We start from the raw sequence: 20,576 nt of genomic DNA, 5'->3' as shown, positions 1-20,576 counted from the left end.
CGGTCGGTCAATCGGTCAGTCGGCACATGGAGTTAAAACGTCTCATTGATAGCGCCTCCAACAACAGAACAGAGATAGGCGTGTGGAGTTTGATGCCGAGTACGGCGTGTCATTATTGAAATCAATCTGCTGGTCATTTGAAGTACTGGGAACAGTTTGTAAACTTGATATCCAAAACTACACTTGATCAAAATTATTTCGTGTGTTAGTACATGTATGTTTGAAGTTTGACATGCACATTTACAAAGAACCCACAATGCTATGGGTCTTTGCGCAAGCGAATCTCAATACTGCTCTCTCGCGCCGCGCCTTGACTCTCTGAACTTCGTTATGCAATTTGTACACGTGGCATATGAAAGAATAGCTCATAAATATTCATTTAATACCTGAATGAAACGTCAATATGCAAATTTCCTGTAAGTACATGATACCCTCAAAAATTTGCCATATAGAGTACCGAAGTGTAAAAACCAGTCGTTGGAACCAGAAAGTGTAGTGCAAACGAGTGAAGTACGCGTGCGTGTTGGTTCACGTCTTTTTATTCTATATATTAATATGGTTCACAGGCTGAATCACGTGCAAATGTCTTTCACACACATTTTGTGCGCGTGACGTATTCACTTCGACACTCCATACCGATCCGTTTTGTTTGTCCCGTTTCGGGGACATCCCATTACCGTATTTGGTCATATAGACTGTTTCATTTCTTTGAAGGATTTATTTTAAGACAATTAACTGCCAAACCATTTTCACATGAGGTATCTTTGAAATAGACTTGCATGCTCCACAATATGAAAGCTTTGAAAAGTATTTTATAAGCATAGTGCCTGATTTGTTAGGCTTAGGATAGGTCAAAGTATGCTTGCTGGAGCAGAGGTAATGCAATTCACCCGAGAGTAGACGGGAAGAGACCATCTGACGACACACACACAGCGGATGCATGGCGTAACGTTGCTGAAAATAATGAAAGGTCGGGATACACTCACATTTATTTATGTCACTTCTTTGATGTCAATTAGCTCGCAGGCTTTACCCCAAAGACTGTATGGGTCTCATTTTAGAAGTAAATTGTCTCGGAATACATGGGTGTTTCACATTTGTGTAAAAAAAATGGGGGGTTTCGTCGCGCATTTTCGTCTGTTTACATGCCAAATCCAACGACATGGTCTTACGTTGCCTTGAACGCACGCGTGATGCGCTTACTGAATGTCACTCTTGATTGGCTAAAGGTGCGTATCCATGGTGAGCGCTGTATAAATCAATAGCCCCCAAAAGAAGGAATGAGACAAACGATTCCATATGGTCAGTCAGTCAGACAGTCAGACAGTCAGACATACAAACAGACAAACAGACAGTCTGCAGGCAGTCGGTCAATCAGTCAGTCTGTCAGTCATACACAAAAAGGGCGTTTGCACCCCTCCCCGAAAAACAAAAAAAGGAGAGAAAAAAAGGAAAAGAGAAGCGAAGTCATATTGCTGTAATTTAAATGGGGGGAGGGGCAAATGTCCCTGCCAATCCTCGAAAATGATACATCGAGAATATGCTCAAAAGAACAGGCATTTTTTTATAGGGGGATGTGCTTTTCCCTCTCTAGAAGAAATCCTGGCAACGCCCATTCCCTCGTGAGAGGAGCACTGTTGTTTGTGATTGCCGATTTCCCATCTCGAGAGGGGCACGACTTTATTATTGTTAGAGGGGTGTTTGTGCTTTCGAGGGATAGTTTTCCATCTCGAGAAGATTCACAATCTTGTTAATGCGCGGGGGGATATTTGTGTAAATAACGGGTTATTATGCATTACAAGAGAAGAGACAATTTTAAGCTCGTCAATATGCTTTCAGTGTGTACGTTTGATAGGAAAGGGCGTAACAAGGGCATTTGATTCGGGGGGGGGGTAATAATTTCATGAAAAAGGCACTTGCACATCCGTGCTGAAGTGTATACTAAGTTTTTTTTCTCGGGACACTTAGCCTCCGTAAAATCAAATAGTGGGTGAGGAGGGGGATGATACCATCTGTCTATAGATTGCATAAGGTATGGAAAAATATAGATATTTCAACACAGTATAGTTATGTATCTTTATATTGCAACTGTAGGTGCAATGGGAACGATAGTGAACATGGCCAGTTGTAACTCATGTAACGGCTTTTAATTTTACGCTGCTTGAAATTCTTCCTACAATACAAACTACTCTCCATTATCCAGTTTGCTTATTATCATAATACCAAAATGCTGGATAGGTAATATTATGACGTAACAATTTTGTCCTCCGATCGGACTGAACTTGATTCATCGCGATAATGCGACCTCTACCGCCGTTAGTTTGATCTCGCTGCCAGGGACCGGCTGAAATAGGGGGGGGGGAGTACAAATCCAGTTTTGAAACAAGACTATGAAATATCAGACTGAGTCTTCTACATTTGCTCAATAATTTGTTATAACGACTGAATGCAACAAACGTGTTTTTGAATTTCGAGATTCCATTGCGATTTTAGCTTTTATGATCTCATCTTCACAAACATGTCATTGCCAGGCATTTGAAAAAAAAAAATCGTGGAGTTGACTTTAAAGGATTCTTGTAACGACTCCGGCTTGACGAGGGCCCCAAGATCCATATCACAAGAGGGCGTTTACTGAATTTGAGTCTGGGTACATAAAATGTTCATTCATCAGAAAATTAGTGGCGGTTGTATGCGGGGCTAGCCTCCCCCCCCCAAAAGAAATTCCCTCCAAAAATGCATTTAGCAAAATATTAGAATGTGACGTACATGCGAATGGTCTCCCCCTAAATAAATATTCGTGAGAAGGGTACATTTGTACACTGTTGGTTAATACAGTGTGCCTGATTGTAGGATTTTATCAGCCCTCAATATTAAAAATATGGCACGAACCCCTCCCCCTATTGATTTTCAAGGGCCTAAGTGTCCGGAGAAAATAACGGGTCTACATTTCAGCACGCCTCCCTGAAAAAAAAAAAAAACTGGATTCACCCTACTAGCCCCCCCCCCCCTAAAAAATATTGACTCTGGAACCGCGCCTGCAGAAAAAAAGGTTTTTGGACAACGAAGTATTACAAAGCACCAAAAGAAAATTGATTTCATTGGCTGACAGTTACATTGGACGAGAGGAGGGGACAGGTGGGGATGGATATAAAGAAAAAAAAGTTCACTTATTAATTTTAAAAAATGCTTCAGTGTGGTCTACATGCAGACAGGGCGGTAACTATTCTTATGGAGGAGATGGGATTCTGAAAGAGGGCGCTATTACTTATTGGTAGGCTGAAACTTCATGCAATTCAGCATGCAAGGGATAGACCTCATCGATGGGAGGGGGTGTGGGGTGTATTGATGGAGTGGTTAATCCCCCCCCCCCCACACACACACACTCACAATTGAGCCGTGTTCAATACTAACATGATTGGGATATCCTAAATGTGAATTGATCTGAGTGTATGTTACCACTATTGGACGTTTTATTCCATTCCCCTTTAGGCACCGATTACAACTCCCCCCCCCCTTTGAAATGTTTCGGACATCGAAACCCCAGTCATACCCTTTGGAAAATGTTAGATCCGCCCCTGCATTGATGCACATGGAGCATTGGAGTACAACAAGTAGTGATTATTAGCCCACTCTTTAAAAAATAAAGCTATTCTGTATCCAGAGGGTGGGGTGTCCTTTCCAGGCGACGTCATATGTCTTTCAAAGAACTTTGGAGGGCCAGTAATGCGGATGGGTTGGGAATATACGGAAATATAGAATTCGGGGTAGCTTTGCACAATCCTCGATACAATTTTGTTTCCCAAGCAGAATTGTATTTAATTATCAAATTATACTAAACATCGTTACACAATTCTGTGCGTCGACTGTTTTATTCAGAAATAATTCGTCCATGATACAGCTGTTATACTTAGTATTATAATGTATACATCAGTAACAGTATATTGACAAAAACATTGTAGTTTGGTTGCTCAAACATTTTACTGCCTTCGCCCACAACAATTATTAATTTGGAATAGATCTCTTATATAACGATATTTTATATAAAAATAAACAAGTTGTTTCTTAAAAACATTTAAATTTCGTCGCAGTTCTGAAAGGTTGTCAATGAGCCACGTCTTTTGCAAATGTCAACATCTGCTCCTCTCTTATTAAACTTTTCAGCGGAACTTAATCAAATCGATAAACCACCAGATATAATTTGAAATTTTTTTAATCGTACTTGGTTTTCCAGCTTTTAGAAATAAGAATACCTACATGACATATAATTTCCAGATAATTTATGATTATCGTCAATGTAGGGAGCAAATAATGTAAAATATAAAGCATCCTTCAATATGACGATAACTTCTTTTATATTCCTACCTGATTTGTGGCCTATTTCGGCTGTAAATACTCTTGTTCTTGTATTTCTGTTACTGAAAGCATAACTACACTGAATAATAAACTTAAATAAAAAATCTCGGTGAGCCATACTCGAGTGAATGGCAGACTGTGTGTTATACATCCAGTTTGGTTAGATTTTTTCAAAGTTATAGTTTTGCATTTATAAACGTTCGTGTTGAAGCAATAGTCACATATATATCTTTGCTTTAGTTAACAAGAAATTACAGTTCTTTTATTGGCATCGTATCAGTGCTCTCATTTACTAAAAATATCGCCTATAGAATATTTGAGCATTTAACTTAAGACATTCACTTTAATATGACTAGTTATGACTTGTTTATAAACTATGACTAGTTTATCCAGAAAACATGACAGTCATAGACAACAAAACATGATTTGCAAATCAGCGTCATTCGATGTCTTTGTGTAAATCCTGAAATCCCCCTCAAAATAGCGTCGTATGAGTGCTCCCATTCACTCACAAATATCGCCTATAGACAATTTGAACATTTAACGTAAGATATTCACTTTAATATATCTACTTTATTCAGAAAACATGACAGTCATAGACAACAAAACTTGATTTGCAAATGAGCGTTATTCGATGTCTTTGTGTAAATCCTGAAATCCGACAGGTCTTTTCTGTTCTAAACATGCAGCTACAAATGTTTGATATTCATTTTCCACAAAGCAGTATTTTGTTCTATGGATTAAAACAGCTCTTTCATACATATAATTACATACAAATAAAAACGAACACCTGATAAATGATTATGCAGTAAAATGTAGGAATTTTTTTAACATAAAAGGGCACAATTGTTGTTAAGGAAGACCTTATTCCAGGTGCTACTGCACATTAAGCACAATACAATTCAGCAAATGATTACGGTGGCCCTGGAACGACATTTTAATATTGCCCTTTATAATATGAACCTTGTAACTTCTTAATATTGACGTTGTACCTTCGCAATATGCACATTGCACGTAGTTTAATATCGCATTGTGGAAGTAGTTCCTTCTTAATGTGAATGTTCCAACTTGTTAATATTCACGTTCGATCTTGTCAATGTACAATTGATCATGCTTGATGTCAACGTTGCACCTTACTTCTTCTCAATATGAACCATGTACCTTCGCTTTGTGAACGTTTGACCTTGCATCTTGTTAATATCATTGTTGAACCGTCCTCCTTGACAATGTGAATCATGCATTCTAAAAAGTACGAAGTCCTTGTCAAACCCTACAGTTAAACAACCAGTTATGATGGAGTTTCAATCTGACAGCTGTTTAATGTCACTTAACCTGGGTCTACCTTGTAGTGATTTTTATCATGAATCAAGGCTCTCTGATTTATTTCACATATCTTCACGTGCATTTACACAGCTGGTGAATATTTTAAGTCCACTTTCGAACGAAGTGAATGGGGATGCGATTTGTAATTAAAAACAAATTGGACACTGTACATTAACTCTTCACTAAGAGGATAGATCGTTTAAACAAAACCTACTTGTGCAGCAACAAACGGGAAAAAACGGGGAAAAACTGCCCGTAAACATCTTTCTTTTCAGCAACACCTTCCCTCTAGCCAAACATGGATCCACTAAACCTTAAGAGACAGTTGAAATATATCTTGCATTGAAAAGCCTCGGGCACCTATTGCCATCAAAAAGATGTTAACTGATTTCATATGTGGGGAAAACATGATAAACAGCGCAATATCTTCGAGCTGTGAATTACATTATCATACATCTCTTTTTTTGGCGACGTTTTTTGTTTGTTTGATGTTGAATGTTTGATATCAGTAGCCACTGAGTACCGACAGTAACCGTTTCCAACGAGGGAACTGCAGCCAATGCCTCCGCAACGTTACCATGCAAATTGTTGCCTCTTAACTTGACTCTAGTCACACGACCAAGAGAAGTCAGTAAATGGATGATTGCCCCGATATCGCTGTTCTGCAGACAACACTCAGATAAATTTACGAAGTGAAGGAAGGGGAAGTGATCAATGGGGACATGTGATAAACCGTGCAAATTGATGCCATTCAGAAACACTGCCTCTATGCCGCCTGCTGATGAAAGAAGAGAGAAAAGTGGCTCAATGTCACTTTTTGTCAGACCACTTTCATACAGCTTAATATGTTTAAGGGAAGGGACACTAGCGATCGTGACAGGCTGCAAACCGTGCAAATTGTTTCCCTTCAGAAGTACCTTCTGTATGCTGCCTGCTGATGAAATAAGAGAGAAAAAAGATTCAATATCACTGTTTGTCAAACCACTGTCACGTAGAATGAGTTCTTTGAGGGAGGGGATACTAGCGATCGTGACAGGCTGCAAACCGTGCAAATTGTTTCCTCGCAGAGCAACTGTCTTTATGCTGCCTGCTAATGAAAGAAGAGAGAAAAGTGGCTCGATGTCACTGTTTGTCAGACTACTTTCAAGTAGTTGCAATTCTTCCAGGCATGAGACACTAGCGATTGTGACAGGCTGCAAACCGTGCAAATTGTTTCCTCGCAAAACAACTGTTTTTATTCTGCCTGCTGATGAAAGAAGATAGAAAAGTGGCTCGATGTCACTGTTTGTCAGACTATTTTCATATAGATGCAATTCGTCAAGGGATGGGACACTAGCGATTATGACAGGCTGCAAACCCTGCAAATTGTTTCCTTGCAGATAAACTCTCTTTATTCTGCCTGCTGATGAAAGGAGAGAGAAAATAGGCTCGATGTCACTGTTTTTCAGACTACTTTAATATAGATGCAATTCTTCAAGGGATGGGACACTAGAGATCGTGACAGACTGCAAACCGTGCAAATTGTTTCCTCGCAGATAAACTTTCTTGATGCTGCCTGCTAATGAAAGAAGAGAGAAAAGAGGCTCAATGTCACTGTTTGTCAGACTACTTTCAAGTAGTTGCAATTCTTCCAGGGATGGGACACTAGCGATTGTGACAGGCTGCAAACCGTGCAAATTGTTTCCTTGCAGAACAACTCTCTTTATTCTGCCTGCTGATGAAAGAAGAGAGAAAAGAGGCTCGATGTCACTGTTTGTCAGACTACTTTCATATAGATGCAATTCTTCAAGGGATGGGACACTAGCGATCGTGACAGGCTGCAAACCGTTCAAATTGTTTCCTCGCAGATAAACTCTCTTTATTCTGCCTGCTGATGAAAGAAGAGTGAAAAGAGGCTCGATGTCACTGTTTGTCAGACTACTTTCAAGTAGTTGCAATTCTTCAAGGGATGGGACATTCGCGATCGTGACAGGCTGCAAACCGTGCAAATTGTTTCCTCGCAAATAAACTCTTTTTATGCTGCCTGCTGATAAAAGAAGAGAGAAAAGAGGCTCGATGTCACTGTTTGTCAGACTACTTTCAAGTAGTTGCAATACTTCAAGGGATGGGACATTCGCGATTGTGACAGGCTGCAAACCGTGCAAATTGCTTCCTTGCAGATAAACTCTCTTTATTCTGCCTGCTGATGAAAGAAGAGAGAAAAGAGGCTCGATGTCACTGTTTGTCAGACTACTTTCAAGTAGTTGCAATTCTTCCAGGGATGGGACACTAGCGGTTGTGACAGGCTGCAAACAGTGCAAATTGTTTCCTTGCAGAACAACTTTCTTTATGCTGCCTGCTAATGAAAGAAGAGAGAAAAGAGGCTCGATGTCACTGTTTGTCAGACTACTTTCAAGAAGTTGCAATTCTTCAAGGGATGGGACACTAGCGATAGTGACAGGCTGCAAACCGTGCAAATTGTTTCCTCGCAGATATACTCTCTTTATTCTGCCTGCTGATGAAAGAAGAGAGAAAAGAGGCTCGATGTCACTGTTTGTCAGACTACTTTCAAGTAGTTTCAATTCTTCCAGGGATGGGACACTAGCGGTTGTGACAGGCTGCAAACCGTGCAAATTGTTTCCTCGAAGATAAACTCTCTTTATTCTGCCTGCTGATGAAAGAAGAGAGAAAAGAGGCTCGATGTCACTGTTTGTCAGACTACTTTCAAGTAGTTGCAATTCTTCAAGGGATGGGACACTAGCGATTATGACAGGCTGCAAACCGTGCAAATTGTTTCCTCGCAAATAAACTCTTTTTATGCTGCCTGCTGATGAAAGAAGAGAGAAAAGAGGCTCGATGTCACTGTTTGTCAGACTACTTTCAAGTAGTTGCAATTCTTCCAGGGATGGGACACTAGCGGTTGTGACAGGCTGCAAACAGTGCAAATTGTTTCCTTGCAGAACAACTTTCTTTATGCTGCCTGCTAATGAAAGAAGAGAGAAAAGAGGCTCGATGTCACTGTTTGTCAGACTACTTTCAAGAAGTTGCAATTCTTCAAGGGATGGGACACTAGCGAATATGACAGGCTGCAAACCGTGCAAATTGTTTCCTCGCAGAACAACTTTCTTGATGCTGCCTGCTAATGAAAGAAGAGAGAAAAGAGGCTCGATGTCACTGTTTGTCAGACTACTTTCAAGTAGTTGCAATTCTTCCAGGGATGGGACACTAGCTATTGTGACAGGCTGCAAACCGTGCAAATTGTTTCCTTGCAGAACAACTCTCTTTATTCTGCCTGCTGATGAAAGAAGAGAGAAAAGAGGCTCGATGTCACTGCTTGACAGACTACTTTCAAGTAGTTGCAATTCTTCAAGGGATGGGACATTCGCGAGTGTGACAGGCTGCAAACCGTGCAAATTGCTTCCTTGCAGATAAACTCTCTTTATTCTGCCTGCTGATGAAAGAAGAGAGAAAAGAGGCTCGATGTCACTGTTTGTCAGACTACTTTTATATAGATGCAATTCTTCCAGGGATGGGACACTAGCGATCGTGACAGGCTGCAAACCGTGCAAATTGTTTCCTTGCAGATACACTCTCTTTATTCTGCCTGCTGATGAAAGAAGAGAAAAAAGAGGCTCGATGTCACTGTTTGTCAGACTACTTTCAAGTAGTTGCAATTCTTCAAGGGATGGGACACTAGCGATTGTGACAGGCTGCAAACCGTGCAAATTGTTTCCTCGCAGATACACTCTCTTTATTCTGCCTGCTGATGAAAGAAGAGAAAAAAGAGGCTCGATGTCACTGTTTGTCAGACTACTTTCAAGTAGTTGCAATTCTTCAAGGGATGGGACACTAGCGATTATGACAGGCTGCAAACAGTGCAAATTGTTTCCTTGCAGAACAACTTTTTTTATGCTGCCTGCTAATGAAAGAATAGAGAAAAGAGGCTCGATGTCACTGTTTGTCAGACTACTTTTATATAGATGCAATTCGTCAAGGGATGGGACACTAGCGATCGTGACAGGCTGCAAACCGTGCAAATTGTTTTCTTGCAGATAAACTCTCTTTATTTTTCCTGCGGATGAAAGAAGAGAGAAAAGAGGCTCGATGTCACTGTTCGTCAGACTACTTTCAAGTAGTTGCAATTCTTCAAGGGATGGGACACTAGCGATCGTGACAGGCTGCAAACCGTGCAAATTGTTTCCTTGCAGATAAACTGTCTTTATGCTGCCTGCTGATGAAAGAAGAGAGAAAAGAGGCTCGATGTCACTGTTTGTCAGACTACTTTTATATAGATGCAATTCTTCCAGGGATGGGACATTCGCGATCGTGACAGGCTGCAAACCGTGCAAATTGTTTCCTCGCAGATACACTCTCTTTATTCTGCCTGCTGATGAAAGAAGAGAAAAAAGAGGCTCGATGTCACTGTTTGTCAGACTACTTTCAAGTAGTTGCAATTCTTCAAGGGATGGGACACTAGCGATTATGACAGGCTGCAAACAGTGCAAATTGTTTCCTCGCAGATAAACTCTCTTTATGCTGCCTGTTAATGAAAGAAGAGAGAAAAGAGGCTCGATGTCACTGTTTGTCAGACTACTTTCAAGTAGTTGCAATTCTTCAAGAGATGGGACACTAGTGATCGTGACAGGCTGCAAACCGTGCAAATTGTTTCCTAGCAGAACAACCTTCTTTATGCTGCCTGCTGATGAAAGAAGAGAGAAAAGAGGCTCGATGTCACTGTTTGTCAGACTACTTTCAAGTAGTAGCAATTCTACCAGGGATGGGACACTAGCGATTGTGACAGGCTGCTGCAAACCGTGCAAATTGTTTCCTTGCAGATACACTCTCTTTATTCTGCCTGCTGATGAAAGCAGAGAGAAAAGAGGCTCGATGTCACTGCTTGTCAGACTACTTTCATATAGGAGCAATTCTTCAAGGGATGGGACACTAGCGATAGTGACAGGCTGCAAACCGTGCAAATTGTTTCCTCGCAGATACACTCTCTTTATGCTGCCTGCTAATGAAAGAAGAGAGAAAAGAGGCTCGATGTCACTGTTTGTCAGACTACTTTCAAGTAGTTGCAATTCTACCAGAGATGGGACACTAGCGATTGTGACAGGCTGCAAACCGTGCAAGTTGTTTCCTTGCAGATACACTCTCTTTATTCTGCCTGCTGATGAAAGAAGAGAGAAAAGAGGCTCGATGTCACTGCTTGTCAGACTACTTTCATATAGGAGCAATTCTTCAAGGGATGGGACACTAGCGATCGTGACAGGCTGCAAACCGTGCAAATTGTTTCCTTGCAGATACACTCTCTTTATGCTGCCTGCTGATGAAAGAAGAGAGAAAAGAGGCTCGATGTCACTGTTTGTCAGACTACTTTCAAGTAGTTGCAATTCTACCAGGGATGGGACACTAGCGATCGTGACAGGCTGCAAACCGTGCAAATTGTTTCCTCGCAGATACACTCTCTTTATGCTGCCTGCTGATGAAAGAAGAGAGAAAAGAGGCTCGATGTCACTGTTTGTCAGACTACTTTCAAGAAGTTGCAATTCTTCCAGGGATGGGACAATAGCGATTGTGACAGGCTGCAAACCGTGCAAATTGTTTCCTTGCAGATAAACTGTCTTTATTCTGCCTGCTGATGAAAGAAGAGAGAAAAGAGGCTCGATGTCACTGTTTGTCAGACTACTTCCATATAGTTCCAATTTTTCAAGGGACGGAACACTAGCGATAGTGACAGGCTGCAAACCATGCAAATTGTTTCCTCGCAGAGCAACTGTCCTTATGCTGCCTGCTGATGAAAGAAGAGAGAAAAGAGGCTGGATGTCACTGTTTGTCAGACTACTTTCAAGTAGTTGCAATTCTTCAAGGGATGGGACACTAGCGATTGTGACAGGCTGCAAACCGTGCAAATTGCTTCCTTGCAGATAAACTCTCTTTATTCTGCCTGCTGATGAAAGAAGAGAGAAAAGAGGCTCGATGTCACTGTTTGTCAGACTACTTTTATATAGATGCAATTCTTCAAGGGATGGGACACTAGCGATCGTGACAGGCTGCAAACCGTGCAAATTGTTTCCTCGCAGATAAACTCTCTTTATTCTGCCTGCTGATGAAATAAAAGAGAAAAGAGGCTCGATGTCACTGTTTGTCAGACTACTTTCATATAGATGCAATTCTTCAAGGGATGGGACACTAGTGATCGTGACAGGCTGCAAACCGTGCAAATTGTTTCCTAGCAGAACAACTTTCTTTATGCTGCCTGCTAATGAAAGGAGAGAGAAAAGAGGCTCGATGTCACTCTTTGTCAGACTACTTTCAAGTAGTTGCAATTCTTCAAGGGATGGGACACTAGCGAATATGACAGGCTGCAAACCGTGCAAATTGTTTCCTCGCAGAACAACTTTCTTGATGCTGCCTGCTAATGAAAGAAGAGAGAAAAGAGGCTCGATGTCACTGTTTGTCAGACTACTTTCAAGTAGTTGCAATTCTTCAAGGAATGGGACACTAGCGATTGTGACAGGCTGCAAACCGTGCAAATTGTTTCCTCGCAGAACAATTCTCTTTATGCTGCCTGCTAATGAAAGAAGAGAGAAAAGTGGCTCAATGTCACTCTTTGTCAGACTACTTTCAAGTAGTTGCAATTCTACAAGGAATGGGACACTAGCGATCGTGACAGGCTGCAAACCGTGCAAATTGTTTCCTCGCAGAGCAACTGTCCTTATGCTGCCTGCTAATGAAAGAAGAGAGAAAAGAGGCTCGATGTCACTGTTTGTCAGACTACTTTCAAGTAGTTGCAATTCTACCAGGGATGGGACACTAGCAATCGAGACAGGCTGCAAGCCGTGCAAATTGTTTCCTTGCAGATACATTCTCTTTATTCTGCCTGCTGATGAAAGAAGAGAGAAAAGAGGCTCGATGTCACTGCTTGTCAGACTACTTTCATATAGGAGCAATTCTTCAAGGGATGGGACACTAGCGATCGTAACAGGCTGCAAACCGTGCAAATTGTTTCCTCGCAGATACACTCTCTTTATGCTGCCTGCTAATGAAAGAAGAGAGAAAAGAGGCTCGATGTCACTGTTTGTCAGACTACTTTCAAGAAGTTGCAATTCTTCCAGGGATGGGACACTAGCGATTGTGACAGGCTGCAAACCGTGCAAATTGTTTCCTTGCAGATAAACTGTCTTTATTCTGCCTGCTGATGAAAGAAGAGAGAAAAGAGGCTCGATGTCACTGTTTGTCAGACTACTTCCATATAGTTCCAATTTTTCAAGGGACGGAACACTAGCGATTGTGACAGGCTGCAAACCGTGCAAATTGTTTCCTCGCAGAACAACTGTCCTTATGCTGCCTGCTAATGAAAGAAAAGAGAAAAGAGGCTCGATGTCACTGTTTGTAAGACTACTTTCATAAAGGTGCAATTCTTCAAGGGATGGGACACTAGCGATCGTGACAGGATGCAAACCGTGCAAATTGTTTCCTTTCAGATAAACTGTCTTGATGCTGCCTGCTAATGAAAAAAGAGAGAAAAGAGGCTCGATGTCATTGTTTGTCAGACTACTTTCAAGCAGTTGCAGTTCCTCAAGGGAAGGGACACTAGCGATCGTGACAGGCTGCAGACCGTGCAAATTGTTTCGAAGCAGAACACATTTCTTTATGCTACCTGCTGATGACAGAAGAGAGAAAAGTGGCTCAATATCACTTTTTGTGAGACTACTTTCAAACAGGAGCAATTCTTCAAGAGAAGGGACACTAGCAATCGTGACAGGATGCAATCCGTGCAAATTGTTACCTTGCAGACCGAAGTTCTTAATGCTGCCTAATGATGAAAGAAGACAAAAAAGTGCTTCGATATCACTATTTGTCAGACTACTTTCAAGCAGTTGCAATTCTTCAAGAGAAGGGAATCTAGCAATCGTGACAGGCTGCAAACCGTGCAAATTGTTTCCTCTCAGATGAATTTTCTTTATACTGCCTGCTGATGAAAGAAGAGAGAAAAGTGGCTCAATATCGCCGGTTGTCAGATTGCTTTCATATAGCTCAATACATTCAAGGGACGAGACACACTTGATCTTGACTGCCTGCAAACCGTGCAAATTGTTTTCTCTCAAATGAATTTTCTGTATGCTGCCTGCTGATGAAAGAAGAGAGAAAAGTGGCTGAATATCACTGTTTGTCAGACCACACTCGACAAGACTACATTCTTTCAGAGATGGTACTTGTTTTATGTTTTGTTCAGATAATGTATCATGCAAATTCATTCCACCAATTTCAACTCTTTGCGTGTTGGTTTTTGATAACACTTGGAAAAGTTTTCCAAGGTTCCAATCGCAATTATGTACTTCTAGAGAAATAAGATATTTCAATATCACCGAGGCGTTATTAACAAACTTATCCCAGCCGATATCATAAAGTACAATGTTCAGCGATGGCTGACATTGTATATGAGTCATCACATCCTCTAAAAGTTTCAAGTCAGCTAAACCTCGACACGTAGCATTTATTTCGTGTTTGTCTACTTTGTGCAGAATTGTATGATTGGACCCGACTTGAAAGAGATAATTCGCAGCAACGAGCACCTCACCTTGGAGTTTATATGGAAACTCAATCTTCACAGTCTCAAGAAATTCTTTAACGATAGATTCTGACTGAGCTTCAAATAGGAGCAACATCGAAATTCTATGCAATGGCTTGTTCAAGTCATTTTGCTTCAAGAGATCTGTCATTCGCCTCAGAATCACCTCGGCCGCATCTGGGTTCAGTCCACAGCAGAATCGCAGGACGTATTCCAAGCTTTCCACATCTCCAAGAAATATACCAGACAGGTATTGGTCAAAGGCTTCTCTGTCAGTCCTGAACAAATCTGCCAGATATGCCGCCGCACTATATTCTTGGAAAGTTTTGTGCAGAAACGAAAAGTGAGCAACCGTATTGAGACCTTGAACATCTTTTCTTTTTGTCAACAAGCCAACATCAGATCCCTTGTCCAAAATCTCAAGATCCTTTGAATCGATCTCATCTTCCATGAAATGAAGCTTTTCCCCATTTGAATCTAACAAACCTTCAAGAGCTATCTGACCGAGTTGTGAAACATGTTTCTCAGCATCAGAAACATGCTCATCTGTTTCCTTACTGGCCTTATGCTGGATAAGCAGCTGAATGTTATCCCGAAAAAGGCTTGTTATTTGATCTGGCAGTTTCCTTTTTTCTGCCCATGTGTGGCACATCAACCACAGAAATAACGGTATTTCGGCTAAACTACGAAGCGTTTCGCATCCATTAACCTTTTCAAGGAAGTTGTTTTGATTATCAGGTTCAAAATTTGCCAAGTATTTCGTAACGTATTTTCGCCTGTCGTTCTCATCAAAGCCCATCATATTAATTTTTGTGTAGTGTGCATGCATATCCAGCAGCTCATTCGCAGTCTTCTGTCGGCTCGTAACTATGACCTTGCACGACTTGAGTAACTTGAAAGATAATACACCGTTCAAGTCTAATACTTTCTCGCACTGTGCATCCTTTACTCTTTGCAAAGAAACCTCATCAGCGCCATCAAACAAAATCAATACGCGCTCTTGATTCTCATGGATGTATTGTTCTAAGTCTTTTTTCTTCAGTCTGCTGTCTGTGAGTATCTGAGAGAAAATGGCGTCAACAATGTCGAAATTCTTGCCCATTCGATTAACATCGATCACAAAGACAAGCTCGTACCTTTCCAGAACTGATGTGTGCTCAGGTTGTTGGTTTTGAGTTTGATCATCGCCCTTGGTTTTAAGATCTGCCCAATCGTATGCAATCCTTTTAAGGAGTGTGGTTTTGCCGTAACCAGCCTCAGCTCTGATTAATAATCGATTTGATTTAAGCACGAGCATGTCTTTATATGAGTCAAGGGACATTTTCTGAACATGAAACCCTTTGTCCCTATCAGGTTGTGAACTGGGTGGAACAGGAGTACCTCTTTTTGAAGCTTTGTAATTCTCCTCTTGTCTGCCAGTTTCTGCTTGCATCTTTGCCTCCGATGAGGAGACAGGAGATGGTACATTCGTCTCTTGCAGTAGCTGCAGGTTGATGCAGATGTCATCTATCTCTCTAGCCATGTGCTTCTCTTTAGGATGTGTCGTCACTTTCATCGTCCCTCGGTAATGTGCTGCCAATTCTCTTGCACACTGTTCAACATCAAAACGAGGTTTTGCAGTGCCTGTGCAGAAAAAAAATCATTTTGGGGTAACAATCAAGTAAACTGTCAGTATATATATAAAGACGTTGATCTGTAGGTTTTTAAACACCTGCTCTATTTCTTGGCGCTGCCAAGCACATGCTGATGACAGCCTTCATCATCACCACAGACCGTAAGCAAGAATCACAGCGAAAAAGACAAAAAAACCCTTACATCAGTGACGTTACAAAAATGCGAAAACTCCATGTGATTGAAATCGTAGGCAAATTTACGTCATGAACATTACTTCAGAATCGGACAAATGCGCTTACAACTTTAGCGCCTTTTCCGGTTAACTAATTTGGCAACGCACCAAATCGGCCACTAAAAAAAAAATCCTGGTAGGCACATTGGCCTACGAAAAGCAAACGGTTGTAACTTACGGTATGCGTTATAATTCGCCCTCCGACGCAGAAACTAGCTCTTTTGGAGACCCAATTTGGTTAATTACCTTAATAAAAAAAATTCAAACTAATTCTTCCATCTAATCCTAGCCAGAGACATCCTCTACGGATATATGCAGTCACCTTGAGTGTGTGACCCCGGGTCAGGCATATCTGAGCCTGACAACCTGGGCTGCCCATATACACGTGCACAAAACAAGGTCACTTGTGGGTACCCAGTGCACGACTTGACCACAGACTATGTATACAACATCTGTTTCCTGTCAATGACCTCCTTATTTATAGTCTACGGACATGTCGAGATTGTGTACATATAGATACAGCGTTGTGTAGCCTCAAACCAAGGCGCTAAATATCTGGGTCCCCGGAGGGACCCCTTTACTGTAAGCGTGTTAGCAAATGGGCTTTCTGCGTCGGAGGGTAGGCCTCATGTATAAATGTTTAAATGCAATACTTGAAAAGGCTCATTTGTATCCAATTTAATGGTGACTTTTTTTGGGGGGGGGGGTCTCATGTAAATGTATGTATTCATGAGCAAACTGTGATGTTATTTCCGGCAGAAACCTCAATGTTACAGCTGTTACAGCACCAAACGCCATGCATTGTCTTCCTTTGTTTTTCTTTTCTCGCCTTTTTGGTGATTCGTTGTTGTTTAAGTAAATAAAAGTAAGCCAATGTGCAAGCTTTTCAAAAACGACTTCACAGGAAAAAAATCCAAGTTTGACCCCAAAAGGAATGTCAAATATTTTAATATATTTAGGAACAGTAGAATGTTACACAAAATATGTTCCTCGGTAAAAATTCATGGCATTGACCCTTAACATTCTCTCAGCAGTTGCAACTTAATGAAGAGAATTTCTGCACAGCAGTCATTATCCAGATAACCCAGTTTCGTGAGTTTTGTTTCACATAAGAGGTATGACCTATAAGTAGTCTATTAACAAAGCTTTTGATAGGTTATCAGTTATTTTATTACTTGAGATTGACTTTAACAGTGAAACAGTGATGTATAGTAACTAAACATGATCAAGAAAGAGCACATTGCCGTTTTTTTGGTAATTAGCTCTAACCTTGTTCTTGCGGTGCCAAGTCAGCACGTTCCACATCTGTCAGAGCGTCACTCATCTTCTCAGTTGTGTCTGCGGGGTTATCCTGCTTCTTCCACCAGGCATCTAACAGAGATAAGAAAAATGGTGGTTGATCCCATTCAGAGACGCTTTTTCTTATAGATTGACAATACCCGTATATGTGTGTACATGGGTTTGAATGCTTTCGTATTGGTCATTTTCCAATCAGGGTTTTGTTGAAAATTTATTGTAAGTTTTTTGGACTAATATAGTTTGTTGATACTTGGGTGTTAAGGATTGTTTGGTCATTTGGAAATGGTCATTTGGTTGTACACAAGACTCATCAGCTGCATTGGTTCCGGGAAACCGGGGTAGTCCATAGTTCGGTGCGTGCCCTTTGGGTAGGAAATGACCAGGAAGTAGATGATAGTACCAATAATATTCAGGGTAATTGGACTCATGAGTAAGCTGATTGGATTTTGTTTTTCCAGTACGAATTCATGGCATGGGCACCTTACACTTCGTGTGTGTTCTGTTTGTCAGCAGATGCAACATTATGAAGAGATGTTATGCACAACTGTAATAATCCAGAGAATTGAGCGTCCTTGAGTTGAAATTGCAATCACGAAAGAGGTATAAACCTCAGTAGGCCTAACAAAGCTAAAACTTGACCAAGACAGAGCACATTGACCTTTTTCGATAAGCTTGTATACCTTGTACTTGTGATGCCAAGTCAGCACGGCCCACATCTTTCAGAGCGTCTCTCAGCTTCTCAGGGGCGTCTGCGGGGATGTCCTGCTTCTTCCACCAAGCATCTAACATCTGGAAGATTTGTTCGTGTAAGTTTCCCCTGTCGTTTTCTTGGAAGGCGTAGATTTCTCCTTCCTCGAAATCCAATTGTCTGGCTACCAGCTTCCAGTCTTTTCCAAGCTTGCGTGATAACGTGGAGAAGTATTTCTCTGTAATGCATAGTCATATAACACAGTTTGCATCAATCATCTCAGGGCGGCTCTAGAGCATCAAAACGAATGTTAACCACAATAAACTCAGCGGCGAAGTTAAACAAGTTCAGAAGCTCGTCGTATTGACTGATCAAAACATTAATGAGACTTTCAGCAAATACACATGTAAAATGAGTCTGGTACTCATTATATTAATGCTCATAATCCTTTCTTGGGGGCAGATAAATTTAAGTACACTATTTAACACTCCAAGGTCGGCATTTTAAAAATTGTCCCAGCATATTGCAACATGAATTTTGCAAAAAGATGATGCTGAAATTGGGGAGACATTTCCCCCTCCATTTAAAAAAAAAACTAATTTGGGTTAATTAAACACTCAATTTAACTGTTTTTATGTTACCAACTCATGTTTTATTACTTAGTATAAAATATTCGGGGGAAAAGGCACTGTATGAAAATGTTCTGGATGAGATGAAGCAACAACTTTGACAACAATTGTTTTTAATTAAACTGATTTTAGTGCCCCAATATAGTTACCTAATGGTCCACCGCCTAACAAGCCGCCAACACGAAGTTTGATGTTCTGGTCTTGTTGTATCCCATGGTCGCGAATGGAGAGTAGGTCACAAAGCTGCAAACGAATTATAATTTTAATGATATTTTTTGACATTTCTGGAGAAAAAAAACGTGGCAAACTGCTTACCCGTTTGATTGACATGATTATTTCCAAATCGTAGTTTTTTTTGCAGGGAGGAGGGGTCTTTTACAAGTTCTTGCAAGACGTTTACCAATACTTGTTATATTTTACAAAAAACCTGTTACAATTATTAAGTATAAAACGTTAGGTGCAAAAAGACACTCTATGAAAATACATTACATTTGTATCTCGCCTTCGTTCTGAAGTTTACAGCTAGAGGAATGCAATTTAAAACGTAGCAATTAAACTAGAATTGGCGTTGTACACTCAGATAAAATGAAGTTAAAATGTGACATGGATTAATATTTCTTGTCAGTGTAATAATAGGAGCAGCACCTGAAAGTTTCTCCCGATGTAAAGGCGTTGTTCTTGGGGCTGGATGCCACTCTCAGCTTGAATGTGTGCCTTTAGAGCTGATACGGATGTCTCTGGATCCAGCTGCAGGCATATTGTCTTTGGTAGGAGGAGACCTTGGACAAAAATTTGCAATTTATGTCTCACTCCAACGGGCCTGCAAGTTAAAAATGCAATAAAAACCTCCTGGAACCAAACTCAGACAATAAGTATTTTTAGCAAACTTTTGTTTTAGTGTGTATTCCATGTTTCCTTCCACGATTTGTGTAAAAGGAAACAATGTTAGATATTCACCTCCCAGGGCTCCAATTACAAAGGTCGTTTATTCATGTACGACATGACTTGGATGGGGTTGGAGGAATAATGATTAATTCACAAGAATTCTGAACAAAATTATCCGAGTACCCATGTGTTTTTGTTTGTTTTGGGTGCAGTTAAACTTGCAGTTGGTTTTATACACGGATTGAAACTGTTTGGAACTGGTAAACCAATCATATTTTAAATGAAGATGCGAATACCTTTTTGTAATAATGGATTGATGAACATTGCAGTTAAGAATGTTTGTTTGGTTTATGCTCTATATCAAGCAGAAAACCACAACTGTTGGTACGACAAAAAAATAAGAAAACTACAATCCCACAGGCCTGATATATTTCGTGAAAATTTGGTCCATTGAGATGTCGAGAGAAATTTCCTCGTTATACCTATTCACTTCAGGATTGCTGGTTGTTTCGTTTGTGTTCGGAGTTGTGCTGTGTCCAGAGTCAGTTATTGACGCCTCTTTCAGTGGCAGGACGGATGCTCCCTCTTCATCAGGATGGAGTCTTGGCGAGGCTTTGACTGGAAATGCGGCCATGAATGCCGCTTTACGACTTGGCTTAACCCTCCTCTTCGTGCTGACGAGTTTGCTGAGTGAGTGGTTGTACTCCTCAGCCGTGATCCTAGCTCCACCCCGCTGACCAAGTCTGTCTCGCTGCATTTTTGTGATTGAGGTCAGACGTCAGACGATGATACTCAACCAATCTAGCAAAACAATGAAACATTTCACATATATGTTAACTGTACCTAATAGTTATTAATAACCCGTAAGGTAGGTAACCATAAGTTTCAAATACTTGAATTTCTTGAAAATATGGAGGCTCAGCACCTTTTGAGATGCCTTCTTCTACAACACCCTTGCACAGCTGCCGACCTTGCATTGTACAATGAAGACGCAGAGAA

General features: G+C 40.9%; 1 protein-coding gene across 1 annotated transcript; it reads right to left on the bottom strand.

Annotated features, from left to right (window-relative positions):
• Nucleotides 1-886: 886 nt before the first annotated feature.
• LOC119724620 lies at nucleotides 887-20,334 on the bottom strand. Its single transcript, XM_038195791.1, has 7 exons — nucleotides 20,060-20,334; nucleotides 19,338-19,512; nucleotides 18,842-18,935; nucleotides 18,056-18,301; nucleotides 17,346-17,447; nucleotides 14,240-15,853; nucleotides 887-954 (listed from the first exon to the last, which is right to left on the bottom strand). The coding sequence occupies exons 1-7, from the start codon at nucleotides 20,332-20,334 to the stop codon at nucleotides 887-889; spliced, it is 2,574 nt and encodes an 857-aa protein (XP_038051719.1).
• Between the last annotated feature and the right edge of the window lie 242 nt (nucleotides 20,335-20,576).

Source organism: Patiria miniata, unplaced genomic scaffold, assembly GCF_015706575.1.
Source record: "Patiria miniata isolate m_02_andy unplaced genomic scaffold, ASM1570657v1 HiC_scaffold_1, whole genome shotgun sequence".
Classification (NCBI taxonomy): domain Eukaryota; kingdom Metazoa; phylum Echinodermata; class Asteroidea; order Valvatida; family Asterinidae; genus Patiria; species Patiria miniata.
This window is presented reverse-complemented; position numbering and strand designations above follow the sequence as displayed.

Coding starts and splice junctions, on each gene's coding strand:
- LOC119724620 (XM_038195791.1), bottom strand. CDS start 20,334: ATGCAGCGAGACAGACTTGGTCAGCGGGGTGGAGCTAGGATCACGGCT. Junction 17,448..18,055: donor CTTGGCATCACAAGTACAAG/GTATACAAGCTT, acceptor TATCTCTGTTAG/ATGCCTGGTGGAAGAAGCAG. Junction 955..14,239: donor GTTTCCATATAAACTCCAAG/GTGAGGTGCTCG, acceptor CATTATTTTCAG/CAACGTTACGCCATGCATCC.